Source organism: Colossoma macropomum, unplaced genomic scaffold, assembly GCF_904425465.1.
Source record: "Colossoma macropomum unplaced genomic scaffold, Colossoma_macropomum, whole genome shotgun sequence".
Lineage (NCBI taxonomy): Eukaryota > Metazoa > Chordata > Actinopteri > Characiformes > Serrasalmidae > Colossoma > Colossoma macropomum.
In genome coordinates this window covers 23,198,629-23,213,306 of record NW_023494787.1, presented here as the reverse complement: position 1 = coordinate 23,213,306, position 14,678 = coordinate 23,198,629, and the positions used below count along the sequence as shown (strand labels likewise).

General features: G+C 38.2%; 1 protein-coding gene across 1 annotated transcript; it reads left to right on the top strand.

The window, feature by feature from the left end:
* Positions 1–342: 342 nt before the first annotated feature.
* On the top strand, positions 343–13,340 carry vps45 (vacuolar protein sorting 45 homolog). The gene is made up of 15 exons (XM_036566510.1): positions 343–719; positions 1,559–1,693; positions 2,451–2,511; positions 2,656–2,735; positions 3,895–3,963; positions 4,245–4,382; positions 4,715–4,825; positions 5,579–5,713; positions 6,121–6,234; positions 6,482–6,649; positions 6,842–7,000; positions 7,689–7,796; positions 7,917–8,038; positions 10,125–10,256; positions 11,895–13,340. The coding sequence occupies exons 1-15, from the start codon at positions 627–629 to the stop codon at positions 11,965–11,967; spliced, it is 1,698 nt and encodes a 565-aa protein (XP_036422403.1). The 5' UTR covers positions 343–626; the 3' UTR covers positions 11,968–13,340.
* Positions 13,341–14,678: the final 1,338 nt, after the last annotated feature.

The following is a 14,678-nucleotide window of genomic DNA, read 5'->3' as shown; positions in this document are numbered from 1 at the left end:
ATTTTGTAGTGTTAGTATGTATACAACTGAAAGGTTGTTTGAATTCTTAAAAAGTCTTTTATTCTTATAGACTAATATTCTTAATAATACTTTAAAATATTATATTACTGATATAATAATATTGGTAATATGATAATTATGAATATATATTATTAAAGCATACGACCTTATTATACATAACGTTGAATTATTAATAATATTGTTAATACTATTATATATGAAAATACTAGTATTATCTTATGACAAGTGCTCCTCTATGACCTTACCAATATGGTGGTTTACGCACTCCGTTCTACGTTGTCGCGTTGCATTATGGGATAGGTTCTGCTTTGCGTGTGGGCTGTTTGGAGGTCAGCTGTTGTGTTGACTGTTTCCAGTTCTTTACTCTGAAGGGCGATTTCAGCAGATCCCAGATCAGCCTGCCAAACTGTTACACACACCGGAAGTATCCCCGGTTTCATGAGCGATCCAGGCAGTTTTTGTTCATTGTCAACAAAACAATTTGGTACGCGGTGAACTGGCTGAGAGGACCGGCTGTGTTCACACTCAGCACTGACACTAGAGCTGTGTACTCTCGACTGAAGGAAACTGTGTAAACAGACGCAGGACGACACAGCGCTGACAAAATGAACGTCACTTTAGCAGTAAAGCAGTATGTCTCCAAAATGATAGAAGGCAGCGGTCCAGGAATGAAGGTTTTGCTCATGGACAAGGAGACGGTAAGTAAAGGCTTCACGCAGGTTCGGAATGTATTTGTCGTTTTGACAGTTGACAGTGTTAACGGTTCTTGCTAATGTCCCTCTCTCTCTCTCTCTCTCTCTCTCTCTCTCTCTCTCTCTATCTATCTATCTCTCTCTCTCTCTGTCTCTCTCTCTCTCACTATACACACATACGCATCGACTTGGACACTTGCATTTATGCTCATTGTCCAGTTTATCAGGTTCACTTGCCATATAGACGACATAGGTGCACTTTGTAGTACTACGATTAACGTTACAGAATGAAGTCCATCTGTTTCTCTGCAGAATTTGTTAGCCTTTGTCTCCCCTTATTAATGGTCAGGACCGCCACAGGACCACCACTGAGTAGGTTTTATTTACGTGGAGGATCATTCTCAGCACTGCTGTGTCACTGACAGAGTGGATGGAGTTTTCAAATATCTCAGTGTCACTACTACACTGAGAACAGTCAACCACCGCGTCCTGTGGACAGAAACTGACCACTGATGAAGGACTAGAGGATAACCAACGCAAACTGTGCAGCAACAGATGATCTGTCGTCTTTAATTTACATATGAAAGGTGGATCAACAAGGAAGATGTGTCTAGTAGTGTCACTGCAGTACTAAGAATGATCCACCACCTAAACGACACCACCTGTATGGTTAGTGGTGGTCCTGACACTGATAAAGTAGGTAAATAAGGGGGAACCGTATTATGCAGAGAAACGCACATATATGAAAAGTGGACGTGATGAAAATGGGCAATAGATAGGTAGACTTGACGCTATTTTATTTTAGCAAGTATAAGCCAGTTTTTCTTTCTCTTTTATCTCCATAGACCAGCATTGTGAGTATGGTCTACACACAGTCTGAGATCCTGCAGAAAGAGGTGTACCTGTTTGAGAGGATTGACTCTCAAAACCGAGACAACATGAAACATCTGAAGGCCATCTGCTTCCTGCGACCAACCAAGGTATTCATGCTCAGGTGTTATGTCTTATGCTTAGGGTTTTGATAACATTACTGTGTGCATGCACAACATCCCCAATGTCAGTGCATACAAATGTATGGAAGACGCAGAAAACATCCAAATACCTGCTACAAGTCCTCGTTGAAGGCCCTGTTTCTTAATATTTCACTCTTGTTCCATTTAAATCCCCAGTTTACCTTCCTCCTGCTCCCTTTCAGCACAAGAGCCCAGTGAGGATACATTTGAGTGCATTTTCCCGAAACATTTAAAGTAAATATCCTGCAGATCAAACAATTATTGAAAGAACCTGGATTTGAAAAAAATATTCTAGGCTTTAACTATGTTACATCAAAATAAATTAATGCATTTCCTCAAGACAGCTTGACTAGACTAGACAACATAGATAGCAGCTTTAGCTTGAACATGGTGAGAGCGGTGGCTATTTATCAGGGCCTACTCTGTCTGCCAGTGATGATGTGTCTGGGCACACTCAAGCACATCAGATCCAGAGAAAGATTTGGCAAAGTCCCAATGACAGCTTGATCATAACCACAAGTTTAGTTTTAGTTTTAGAGACTTTTTAAGTATTTTCTTAGTGGAGGGGGGCCATAAAATGCTTTGATCAACAACAATGTTAACTGTTATTTTTGCTACTACTATTAGAAGTAGTATGTAAGATCTGTCAATGGGGGTGTCATCAGTATAAAACTGCTCAAAATCATTCATATTGTTTATTGTCAAAAATCTTTTTTGCATTTAGGAAAACGTAGAGAATCTGATTCAAGAGCTGCGCCGTCCCAAGTACAGCGTCTATTTCATCTGTGAGTAATGGCGCTGATTTGCAGAGAAACACTTAGTCCCTGTTTTCATATCTTTAAATCGTGTGAGGCCAACACAAGCACTTAGCTCTTGATTAACAAAGTTATTTTTTATTTCTTTTGTTTCTGTTTTTTCTCTTCATGTAGATTTCAGTAACGTCATAAGTAAGAGTGAAGTAAAGGCTTTGGCAGAGGCTGATGAGCAAGAGGTCGTTGCAGAGGTGCAGGTCAGTAAGCTTGTGTAACACTCCCGTAAATATCCTATTGAGCATTGAAATGTTTATTGTTTTTCTCCAGATCTAGAGTTTTTTTAGCCCTTTTTCTAGTTTGATTATGAGCTTACTGTGTATAGTAATACTCAAGAGAAGAATGGCATTATATACAGTAGTGTACAGAACATACAGTCCTGTGCAAACATTTAATTTCCTTTTTCAGTGTCAGCAAAAAAACAGAAACATATATTTAACAGAAATTTACACAATAGCCTTTACAGCTAAATATGATATATATTTTTTTAGTATGTAGTGTATCCATGCCTTTATTACGCCTTCCATTCTTTTCTGGAGGCCTGCTTTCAGTTTTTCAAAGAAATCTGCAGGGATATTTTTCCACGTCTTTAAACTTAGGCTTAAGGTTGCTTGGTTTTTCTGCTTTTCGTCATCCAGGTAATCCCAGTTACAAATTTAGATGCAACATTCAATAAAGCCCTACTCCACATCTCTGCTGTCCAGTTTTGGTGTTATAGAACAGTTTTTTTTTGTGTATTTACTTTTCTCAGAAACGCCTTCTTGACAGCCACACATCTTTTCAGACCCATAACCTTGAGAGTTCTCTCCTCACTGTGAAAGGATGGACAGATCTGAAGCCAGAGCGGAGCTTAGTTTTCTCAAGTCTCTCAAAGATGAAAGCTTTACGTACTGTTGATCTGATGGTGACAGTTTTCTCAGTGCAAGTGTATTATTTTACAATTAATCTAGTAATTTTAGGTGCACGTGAGAAATAAATTTGTAAGGCAGCTGAGGTGAGTTTGGGTAGCTGCTTCTGTGAATGTTAGTGTCTCTTTGAAGGAGATCATAATGTCAGTGAGAGCTTTGGGAACTCTTTTTTGGGAGGACACAGCTGTAACTTGTTGGTTTTAGGATTGAAAGGATGGAAGAATGAAAGTGGCAGTATGGTGTAAAAAGTAAAATTAATAAGTAAACAGTGAATTCAACACAGATTTTATATTATATTTATTATTGGAGGCTTTTGTGTATTTCTGTTAAATGTGTTTTGAGGCACAAAAAACAGTTTGCACATTATGGCCATTTTGACTGGAAATAAAATGAATGACTTTTGCACAATACTGTACATTGTAATTGTAATTGTAATGTGTTCTCTCTGCAGGAGTTCTATGGAGACTTCATCGCTGTGAATCCTCATCTCTTTTCCCTGAACTTACAAGGAGTAGCCAGGGTAGGAGACTTGGGATTTGGGAGTCTGTTTAGACAATATTTTTAAACTACAATGACGTTGTATATCCTCATTTAAATCGAAATAGCATACTTGATCATGAAGAAGTGGAGTTTCACTGCCTAGTTTTAATAAAAACTCTAATCTTGAAGATTTTAGGTAACTGTAGGTTTTGACTTTTTTGAGGAAGAAAACAGTGCTGCTTTACTCACAGTTCATTCTCGTTGGTTCTCAGATATACACTCTGTGTAGTTCATACATCGTGTTTGTGTGGTTTCTCTCAGGGTCGCAGTTGGGAGCCCACTGTTCTTCCACGTGTCACTCAAGGCTTGACCTCTGTGCTGTTGTCTTTGAAGAAGTGTCCCATGATCCGCTACCAGCTTTCTTCTGACATGGCCAAGAGACTGGCAGAGAGTGTTAAAGTAAGATGCTTGTGTTACTGAGCTTAAGTAGAACTGTTTTGTTATGCTGTTTTCATTATTCATTCCTCATATACTTTATTGACTGCTCAACAAAATGCCCTCACAGTTGAAGGCTGCACTTTTGAGCCTCTCTATTGTTTTAGAAAATGCTGTTGTAAACAGTAGGATATGATGAACAGTAAGAAATCAAGTAACTAGGACGAATGTAAATGCCAAAATGCAAATGCAGCGTTATTCGTCAACTTTATAGGGATATTCATTTGTATTTGTATTGCAGTTCTACCAGATATTTGTATAAGTAGCACAAAGTTTATATTTTTATTCTCCTGTAGCAAATCATCACCAAGGAGTATGAGTTATTTGACTTCAGAAAAACTGAAGTGCCTCCTCTTCTCCTGATACTGGACAGAAGTGATGATGCTATCACACCCCTCCTCAACCAGGTGAGTGTCTGCCTCTTGTTTTGTGAAGCTTTGATCTATTAAAGGGCCCATATCAAGTGAAACCGCATTTCCTTTGCTTTTAATAAAAGAGTTGGATGTAGCACATCAACATTGTTCAAGTTTCAGAATATACCACTCCCTCCTCAGTTCATACACTCCATATAAGGAAACTAAGCTGCAAAAACAGCCTGTTTTGAATTCATTGTTTTTTCACATTACAGGGCAGAACAGAGGTCATTTATATATATCAATCTTAAACACACAGTAACAAAAATAGTTTATTTTTAAGGTATAAAAAGAGGTTGAAAAAAATGATCATGTAAATCTAAAATTGTTATGTAAAAATAAATTATGCTTTTTAAAATATTTTTTGCAAATACATTGTGACTGTTTAAAAAATAAAGTACAACAAATAAGACAGAATTAGGAAGTGGACCCTTAAAACATCTAGATCCTGCACTACGTCCTCAGCTGTAATTATTGGCTGTGGACACAAGAGGGCAGTACTGACCACTGCTTATATTGACTTTTAAACCTACTATACATTTAATATTTTAGATTACTTAACACTTATTAATGATAGTGTCTTCCTGGGGAACCACAAAAATTAATTGTACTCAATCGCATGTTTAAATTACATTGTAAACAATTGTATTCTGTCCATATGCTTTGGTGTGGTAATCTTAATCTTATGTAATGATCCAGTTGTTGTGATTGGAATGAGTGGTATGTTTGTGCTTTTTCCTCCTCTAGTGGACATATCAGGCTATGGTTCATGAGCTGCTGGGTCTCAACAACAACCGAATAGACCTTTCTCGAGTTCCTGGTATTAACAAAGACCTGAAGGAAGTGGTGCTGTCTGCAGAGAATGATGAGTTCTATGCCAACGTGGGTAACACCAGGCTGAATGAGTGATGCTAAAAATGTATTTATTGTGATGATATCCGTATTACTTTTTTCAGGCATAAAGTAAGATCAGGTTTGGGCTGGATTTACAATGTCATTGGGAAATTTTAACTGAATATTTTTTTGTTTTGGGCTTCTGCAAAACTGCAAAATCACTTGAAATTAAACCTATTTACATGAAGCTATGTTAAAATTTAAGAACAAATTTTGTCTTGTCCAGACAATTTGCTATTTTGGTGGTACATGTTCTTCTTTGGACCGCTACGACGTGTTGTTATATGCAATGGGGTAATAAAGAGTGCCATTTCTTAGGTGTATTGCTTTCAAGTTTCCTTTTTGTGATCTTATTGAAGTATTGGATGATTTATGGACTCTTTTCTCTGACACAGAACTTATATCTGAACTTTGGTGAGATTGGAACAAACATTAAGAACTTAATGGAGGACTTCCAGAAGAAGAGGCCGAAGGGCCAACAGAAACTGGAGTCTATTTCTGACATGAAGGTGAGGCTATAGAGATATTATTATGTGTTGTCAGTATTTTCTGAAATATGCAACATAATATATTGAAATGTGTTTTTGATGTACTGCTTTTTTTATGGGCAATTCCTTGAGTTCAGATCAAGGTCCTTCAGATGATCATATGGGTCAGATGGTCAGATGGGTCAGAAAAGTAATCTCAAAGCAGCAATCTAAGGACTGCTTTTGCTCATTTTCCACTCTTTCATGAGCATCTGCTCCGTCTCTGCAGGCGTTTGTGGATAACTACCCACAGTTTAAGAAAATGTCGGGCACAGTGAGCAAGCATGTAACCGTTGTGGGAGAACTGTCTCGTCTGGTCAGTGAGAGGCAGCTGATGGAGGTGTCTGAGGTGGAGCAGGAGCTGGCCTGCCAGAATGACCACTCCAATGCCCAGCAGGTACCTCACACACCGCATGCTTATTTACCCTCGCCTCACGACTCATGCTAACACACAGTTTTATTTAGCCCGCTTCTTCACTGCTTCTTGTCTTGGGTCACATGATTTTCTATTCAGACATGCTGCTTAGTCATGGCTTGGTTAGTAGATTTGTGTAAACCCTAGTGCTGAGGCCTCTCCATGTGGCAACAGAATGTACGGCGCCTGCTGCAGAACCCACGGGTGTCAGAGCTGGACGCGGTGCGGCTGGTGATGCTGTACGCTCTGCGCTATGAGAGACACAGCAGCAGCATCCTCTCCAGCCTCATGGAAGAGCTTAACAGGAGAGGGGTGTCTGAAAAATACCGCAAGGTGATGAAACAGTTGTTATTCGATTACAGTTTTCTTGCTTTTCTGTTCAGCATGAGATGTGCAAGAGCAGTAACCATGTTATGCAGTCTTTTAATGCTCAATTAGTCAGAGATCACCCTCCATTTATTTAATTTCCTGTCAAAGTGGCCATTATGTATACGTAATTCATTATTCAGCATCAGGAAAAAGCAGAAAACGTAATTATGTAAAAATGTAATTATGTAAAAATGTAATAACTTAACTTTTTGCCTTTATTACAGCTTTATTGTTGAGTTGTATTCTCACAGTGAATGAACAGAGAGAATGGATTTTTTCAGATTTGAAGCAAGAGTAGAGCTTGATTTTCTCCTATTTCTCAAATATGAAAGCTTTAAGTACTGTTTATCTTGGGACAGTTTTGGTCACCTACCAGGTCTTGTGCAGTTGTTAGGTTGTTAGGATTGTTTCTAAGACTTTTAATATTTTTTTTAATTCCAGTTTTGGAAAGCCCTGTAGTTTCACTCATTTTCCTTTCACTTTCGTCTTGCTTGTGCAAAGGATAATTTTACCTCTAATCTCCTCAGAAATATCTGTTAAATAATGAATAACCTGCCCTTTAAATTAAATAAATGAAGGGTGGTCTCTGACCTTTGCACAGTACTGTATATATTACATATATTTTGTTTACACCTTTTCTCCTGTGCCACAGATGGTACAGGCCATGATTGACTACGGAGGAAAACGGGTTAGGGGAAGTGATCTTATCACCCCTACAGATGCTGTGGCCATCACAAAACAGTTTTTCAAAGGGCTTAAGGTAGAGGATAATGTACAGACTGTCAAATTACTGACATGTTTTCACCATTTAATTTTAATTTTTATATTATTATTATTGAGATGTGAGTGGTTTATGTTTTTTGTTGGTCTTTGTGTGTAGGGCGTCGAGAATGTCTACACACAACACCAGCCCCTGCTGCATGACACACTGGATCAGCTGATTAAAGGCCGTTTGAAGGACAGTCAGTTCCCCTACCTCGGGCCAAGCTCTCTGCGGGACAGGTTCAACAGATACCCACACACACTCGCATACATTCTGCAGTGCTCCTGATCCCTGCTTCTTTAATCTCAAATCCACTTCATGTGATTTTAGCTTTAGTCCTGCAGTGAGTCATCATGCTTAGTTCAGTGTTCTGCAGTTTATTGTATTAGCCAGCTATGAGCAATGGGCCTTTGTCCTTTAAAATGTCACTTAAAGCTGCACTAAGATTTTTTTGTTTAGTAAAAAGAAGTGGCATTTCTAAGTGAGGAGGATAAATGAAAAAACATGCTTAAATATGGTGTCCTTGTGCTGTTGCAAGTCACCCTGTAAAGACTGAAATAATAATTTAGAAGACAGAGCAGTAGGATTGGATTTCGTGGGAGTTTTTGGATCATGTCATACATCTTTACATTTCACTTTATGCACTCAGGCTCAAAATTAATATTTGGCTCAATGTTTAGGTTTAAAATGTAAAATAACCAATATGCTGATGAAGATATGATGATAATAGTAAATAATTCACTTACATCCTCAGAAGACACATCTTTCACGAAAATGTGACTTGGTCTTTAAGTCATCTTTCAGTGCGCTCGCAGTCATCATATTCATCCTCTCGGGGAAGGGAACCGAAGCACAACCGACATTATAAAATGTTCTTCTGCATGTTGCATGCAATTACACAGCTCCTCCAGAGAGGTCTTAAAATCCCTAAATATTACATAATGTACCTTTAAATGTTAAAAAATTACCTGACACTCTAAAGTATTCAGGCTCCTCTTTTTGTTGCTATTTTATTAAAGCATGCATTGCATTGTCAGCAACAAATGATAGCAAAGTAATAATTTGCATGAATGAAATACATTAGGTACACTATATGGCCAAAAGTATGTGGAGACCTGACCGTCACTCTTAAATGCGCTTATAGGACTTCCCATACAAAGCCAAGGGAATTAATATGGAATTGGCCCGTCTTTGTAGAATAACACCCTCCACTCTTCTGGGAAGGCTTTCCACAAGATTGTGGAATTTGTGGCCATTCAGTCAAAAGAGCATTTGTGAGGTCAGTGCTCCGTGCAGATCACTGGAGTTCTGTTTTATGGAGCTCACGGTCATGCTGGAACAGGAAAGAGCCTTCCCTAAACTTTCGCCACAAAGTTGGAAGTATATAATTGTCTAAAATGTCTTTTTATGCTGTAGCATTAATGTTACTCTTCACTGGAACTAAGGGGCTAAGCCCAAACCCTGATAAACAGCCTCACGCCATAACCCCTCCTCCACCAAACTTTACAGTTGGCACTGTGCATTCCTGTAGGGAACGTTCTCCTGGTGTCTGACAGATCCAGATTTGTCCATCAGACTGCTAAATACTGAAACGTGATTCATCATTCCAGAAAACATGTTTCCACTGCTCCAGAATCCAGTGGCAGTGTGCTTTATACCACTCCGGCTGATCTTAGGCTTGTGTGCAGCTGTTTGGCCATGTAAACCCATTTCCTGAAGCTCCTGATGAACAGTTCTTGTGCTGATGTTGCTTCCAGAAGCAGTTTAGAACTCATTACAATGGAGGATAGGTCATTTTACACGCTGTGTGCTTCAGCACTCGACAGCCCCACTCTGTGAGTTTGTGTGTTCTACCACTTTGTGGCTGAGCTGTTATTGTCTAGATGTTTCCATTTCACAGTAATGGCATCCACACATGACTGCTTGGGGTTGGAGTGATTCACAGAATGTATAATTCAGTTTGATACAATACAGTGGTGTCTTGATTATATACATTTTTGTGATGCAGCAAAAATAATGAGTGCCTGAAAATGTTCCTTATGCCAGTGTTAATGTTTCAGTTTTCCATTTATTAGAGCATTCAACACTATAAAAGTACAATATTTTAGAATGATGCGCTAGCTACCAGTTAATACGTTAGCCTTGTGAATACTAAACTGAGATACTGTATTGAACTATACAGTATGATATATTTTGTTTTTACACTCCTAATGGCTGCATATTTTGTATTAATGGATAGGATGTGGGTATTCATACTCATCCCATATAAATACAGACTGCTGGACCTTTACTGTATGTTACACACTGTGCTTCACTCCAATGCAGGCCGCAGGACATTATTGTCTTCGTAATTGGAGGAGCCACCTATGAAGAAGCCTTCGCAGTTTACAACCTGAACCGCACCATGCCAGGTGTGCGTATCGTACTCGGAGGGACAACCATTCACAACACCAAGAGGTCAGGACCTCTCGTTTCACCCTAAAGCAACCCTAAAGTTTTATTCAGAATGGAATGAGACATGATAGAGTTACACCAGCCTTGAATGGTGGTATATGAAAAGCAATCAGTGCGCTTGCATGGCTCCATTGAGCCGGAGCAGTACTCTAAAATGCAGAACTTACTTAGTGTAGAAAAGGAGGAAGAGAATATTCTGTGGGAGCAAAAATCTGTTTTTATTTGCCCTTATTCTCCTTTTTTCAGCATTACGTGTGTGCTGAATATAACCTTTGTATATTTGCATTATTTATAAAACATGCTCGAAGTGCATCACATTGTGCATACATTATTTCATGTGAGTTATGGAGTTTCCTTATTTATAAAGGTAGGCTTACTGCAGTAGTTGCTAATTCAAAAAACATTGAATGGGATATCCAGCATGAATAAAATAAAGAACAGAGTGAATTTGATTGGTATTATATTAAGTAGTATACAGAATATACAGTACTGTGCAATAATCAGAGACCACTCTTGTGTGTAATTTCCAGTCAAAATGGCTATTATGTACAAGGTATTTATTTCTCTGCATCTGGAAAAGGCAAAAAACATATTTAACAGAAGATTACATAGAAGCCTCAAGAACTACATATAATACACATTTTTATGTATTTAGTGTGTCCACCCTTTAACTTTGTTACAGCTTTGTTTTTTTTAATTTTTTTTTTTTTGAGAAATAAATCCACAGGGATATTTTTCTTCCAAAAGTTCAGTCTTAGAAGTTGCATTTTCTGCTTTTTACGATTCAAATCATCCTATTCACATTCAATGATGCTGAGATCTGGACTGTGGGGTGGTCAGTCCGTTGATCTGAGAACATCAGCAGCTTCTTTGCTTGATTAGCAAATTTTCTCCTTCTTTGTCTTTTTCTTTTCTCAGTAAGGGCTTCTTGTCAGCTACACGTCCTTTCAGACTCATAGTTTTGAGTTGGACGGATGGACAGAAACACTTGTGGATTTTTTCAGATCTGATGCAAGAGTGAAACTTGATTTTCTCTAAAAGATGAAAGCTTAAAGTACTGTTTATTTTGTGGTGACAGTTTTGGTGATCTAACAGGTCTGTTTCGATTGCTAGGAGTCCCATTTTCCGTGTATTTATTAAAATTAATTTTATTAACTCCTGTTTTGAAAACTCGAAATATTTCTTGAAAAGTCTATGTACTTAATGGTGGTTTTGACTGAAAATTAAATGAAAGAAGGGTGATCTCTGGCTTCTACACAGTACTGCACTTCTCAGTTGACATGGACATTTTGTGTGCCTCAAAAATGTCCATGCATCAAGTATGGGTGACCTATGTGGTTTACTGGACTATAAATAGGAAGTATAGCTAGCAGTATACAGATTGTTTTGGTTACACTGTTTACAAACCTTAAGAATTGCATTGCTTAGGAAACAGTTAGTACAGTAAGTACTAATAATGATTAAAGAACTCAATCAGGACAGCGCAACAACCTCCTTAAACTTTTATGTTAGCAGCTGCTCCCTTTCTGTTAATAATTAATTAACAGTAAGAGCCAACACCACCTTCTTTCTTCCCATTATCTTACTATAATTTGGCTGTGCGAGTAGCGGTAATTAATTGTTCTTCTCTCTCTTTTACAGCTTCATGGAAGAGGTGGCATTAGCAGCAGGTTTGGGGCATGGAGGCGCCAGTCGTCCACCAACCAGACGCTGAGCGTTTGTCCTTAGCTTTCTTATTAATGCGTAGGTTATAGTGCTGTGTGTCATCTGAGCCCAAAAGCTGAGTTCACGCTTCCATCCCTCCTACTGCACACATTCCTCTCCAGTAACATGAACATGAAATACTCTGCTATCTTTGAAAGACTTGATGTCATCCAGGCATCCATCTCTGAGTATGTTACAAATTGTGTGAAACAAAGCAAGAATGCTTTTTGAGTTATGCATATGATCAAAAGTATAAAACTGTAATAACTTCAGACATTATTATGTTCCCAATGAGTGATCTCTACTTGGCAGCACTACACTAATAATAATGAGACCTCCAAGACAAAAAAAATCTTGAACAATAATCCTTACCCTGTTGTATATAATGTTGTCACTTATTTTGTTTCCAGTGAATACTGCAGTCAGAAACATCTGTAGTCATGTAATGTAATCTGTTATTTGGCAGCCTGCACTTAATAGGATGAAAACAGCTGGTCTCCATGGTAGTGGTGGTTCCACTTTACATTAGTGCAGTGGATTCCAACTCAGTTCTACTTATTATCTGTCCCATGTTCTCCAACTAAATTATGTCTTCAGAAAGTCTTAACTGTCTGAATCAGGTATTTCACGTCAGGTAAGGAACGGGGGGGCAGAAGTCCAGCACAGTCCACGACAGTAAATCTACAGGAAGAGGTTTGGTGACCATTGCATTGTGTGTTCCTAATGCCCATATGTGTGGTTACAGAGATGCCTACTCTTCTTTTTAATCAGTATATCATACCAATGAATGTCTTTAAAAAGGCGACTGTATGTATTTGCTTTGGGTGTAATTATTTGGACTGTAAAGTTGTCTCTGGTTAATGTAGTGCCTATTAGCAGTTACTAACTGTGTACTAGTCATCTTACAACATCATACTATGTTTAAATTTTTTTTGTTAAACTTTCTCACCAAATACAATTAGTGCTTATACTACCAGAACGAATTGGTTTGATTTGTATATGACATACATTTCTCTTTCTACAAATCTTTTACATATTTTTGCTAGCTGGTTAATGCAGAAGGAAGCTAACATTACAGCTAGGAATATCACAACTGTATTCATTAGCTTATACATCAGTGGTGCATCATACATGGTGATGGTTGGTAGGAGCATCCAGAAAATAAACATCCAGAATGGACACATGGACATTTACACTTCTACAATAAGGTCTTGAATACAGACCATTTCTGTAGGCTGAATCACATATAAAGTTTGTGTGAGTGTATGTGCCCTCCTGAATGTCCTTATGTTTCATTTTTGTACAGTGTGATATACTTTAAGATGTTCTGAAGAGATGATTAATATTTTATGACAAAGCCTAATAAACAAAATGAGTACTGGTGATGAAGATTAATCATTTGATACCCTCAAAAACATCTTTCATGTTTTCGCATCATTGCTTGAAGTCTGTTTATAGGCCTCGTTTGAAGAAAGAGCAGGGGAACAAAAAGCCTACAGGCTAATTTAGATACAGAGCAGAAACTCTAAGCCTAATAGTAGCCAAGCACATATGCAATGACACAACAGTGTTATGCTAATATATAAGGTCTTGGGTTAGGCTTTACACTTGGGTTAAACTACAGGAAATATTGCAGACAGTTTTTGAAAGTTCTAACCTTTTTTTTCAATTTTTCAAATAACCTCACTTGGCAAGCTGTATCACATTATCAGCAACTTGCTTCTCTGACATCACAGAAATACTTTGAGCTGCAAAGTCAGTTGTCATTCCATCCTACAAAAGGTCATAGGTCATTACCTTGTAAAGTAAAATCAAGGTGTTATGTGTTATACCAACTTGACATCAAAATAAACAAAGTCAGCCTTTATGACAGCTGCCACCATCCTTTTGTTTATCTAGGTTTATGTCAGTTGTCACGAAGGGTTTATGTAGGGGGAGTGTAGCCCTATGACCCTAAAGGTGCATTGGTGGGAAAAAGCATTCAATATGTTATTAGTCATGTTATGCAATACCTACAGCCTTTCATACTTCACAGCTTTGTCTCCTTTTTGCTCTTCAGTCCATCAGTGTTTTCTCACTACAGTATCCAGCATGCATTATGTAAATATATCATACAACCGTTGGAAACCCCCACCCACAGTGATAAAGAAATCCACTGATGCACCACTGATGTATAAGCTAATGAATACAGTTGTGATATTCCTAACTGTAATGTTAGCTTCCTTCTGCATTAACCAGCTAGCAAAAAAAACCTTACATCAGAAGGGTGGGGGGAGCTTGTCTTTAATCTGGCAAATCTCACTCTGGAGACTACTGTGGCACCACTGTAGGAGGCAAGTGGGCAGGAGTGGCCAGAGATCACTGTAAGTCACTAGAGCTAATTTGTCTGTAATAACACTGTATGCTTTTGGGAAACTGGCCTCAGGTCCTTTGACAGGGAATACATGGTCCCAAAGTGTGGAGATGTGTTTTTATGAGAACATGCAAGGCTTCTTTGAGCAACGTAAATATCACAAATCTCTTAATGTGTACATTGACTAAGTACTTTGGATTTGTGAGCTTGTAAAACAGAAAATTATCATTGAATATGCACAGAATATCGTATATTCAGGATCTCGTATATCCTGTTATCATATAACATTTATGTTACCTACTATTTGGCATCAGAAAACCTTGCAGAGACTAAAAATTTGGATACAAAAAAAGCACTTTTTAGTGTGT

What these genes read in the sequence shown, in the direction of transcription:
- vps45 (XM_036566510.1), top strand. Translation starts at nt 627, where the DNA reads ATGAACGTCACTTTAGCAGTAAAGCAGTATGTCTCCAAAATGATAGAA. An exon ending in GACTGGCAGAGAGTGTTAAA is followed by an intron (nt 4,383 to 4,714) that starts GTAAGATGCTTG and finishes ATTCTCCTGTAG; the next exon opens with CAAATCATCACCAAGGAGTA. An exon ending in AGTTTTTCAAAGGGCTTAAG is followed by an intron (nt 7,797 to 7,916) that starts GTAGAGGATAAT and finishes CTTTGTGTGTAG; the next exon opens with GGCGTCGAGAATGTCTACAC.